The sequence below is a fragment of the Apaloderma vittatum genome, unplaced genomic scaffold (assembly GCF_000703405.1).
Source record: "Apaloderma vittatum isolate BGI_N311 unplaced genomic scaffold, ASM70340v1 scaffold24702, whole genome shotgun sequence".
Lineage (NCBI taxonomy): Eukaryota > Metazoa > Chordata > Aves > Trogoniformes > Trogonidae > Apaloderma > Apaloderma vittatum.
The window spans coordinates 1-357 of NW_009703436.1; the positions used below are offsets into that span (position 1 = coordinate 1).

At 55.5% G+C, this 357-nt stretch overlaps 1 protein-coding gene across 1 annotated transcript in view; it reads left to right on the plus strand.

The window, feature by feature from the left end:
* Positions 1-289: 289 nt before the first annotated feature.
* The window catches only part of LOC104270315 (voltage-dependent L-type calcium channel subunit alpha-1S-like), a gene marked incomplete at both ends in the record, with an annotated part of 10,960 nt that continues 10,892 nt past the window's right edge, over positions 290-357 (plus strand). Inside the window, one exon of the mRNA XM_009864637.1 lies at positions 290-346. Coding sequence (XP_009862939.1) covers positions 290-346 — 57 coding nt within the window. The remainder of the gene's footprint in view (positions 347-357) is intronic.

Below are 357 nucleotides of genomic sequence, written 5' to 3' on the forward strand. Positions count from 1 at the left end.
GAGGGTTGGCTCTCCCAGCCCTGCCCCAAGTGTGCCAGAGCAGGTGGGAGGCTGTGGGGCACAGACATGGGCAAGTCCCTCACGACCAGTGTGTTTCCCTCGCCATCCATCTGCTGCCTCAGCCTCTCGAAAGTCACATCACCTTGTCTGTGTCGTTCCCCTACGCTCCTCCTGTCCCCTGTTTCCATCTTACTCTTTCTTCTGTGTCTGTGTCTTCTTCTCCTGCAGCCACCCATCCCTCCCTCTCATTCCTGCCTCACTTCTGCTGACTCTCTTGTTCTCTTGACAGACTGTTCTTGCATCCAGTGGTGGATTGTACTGCCTCGGCGGAGGCTGTGAACGCATTGTAAATATAAG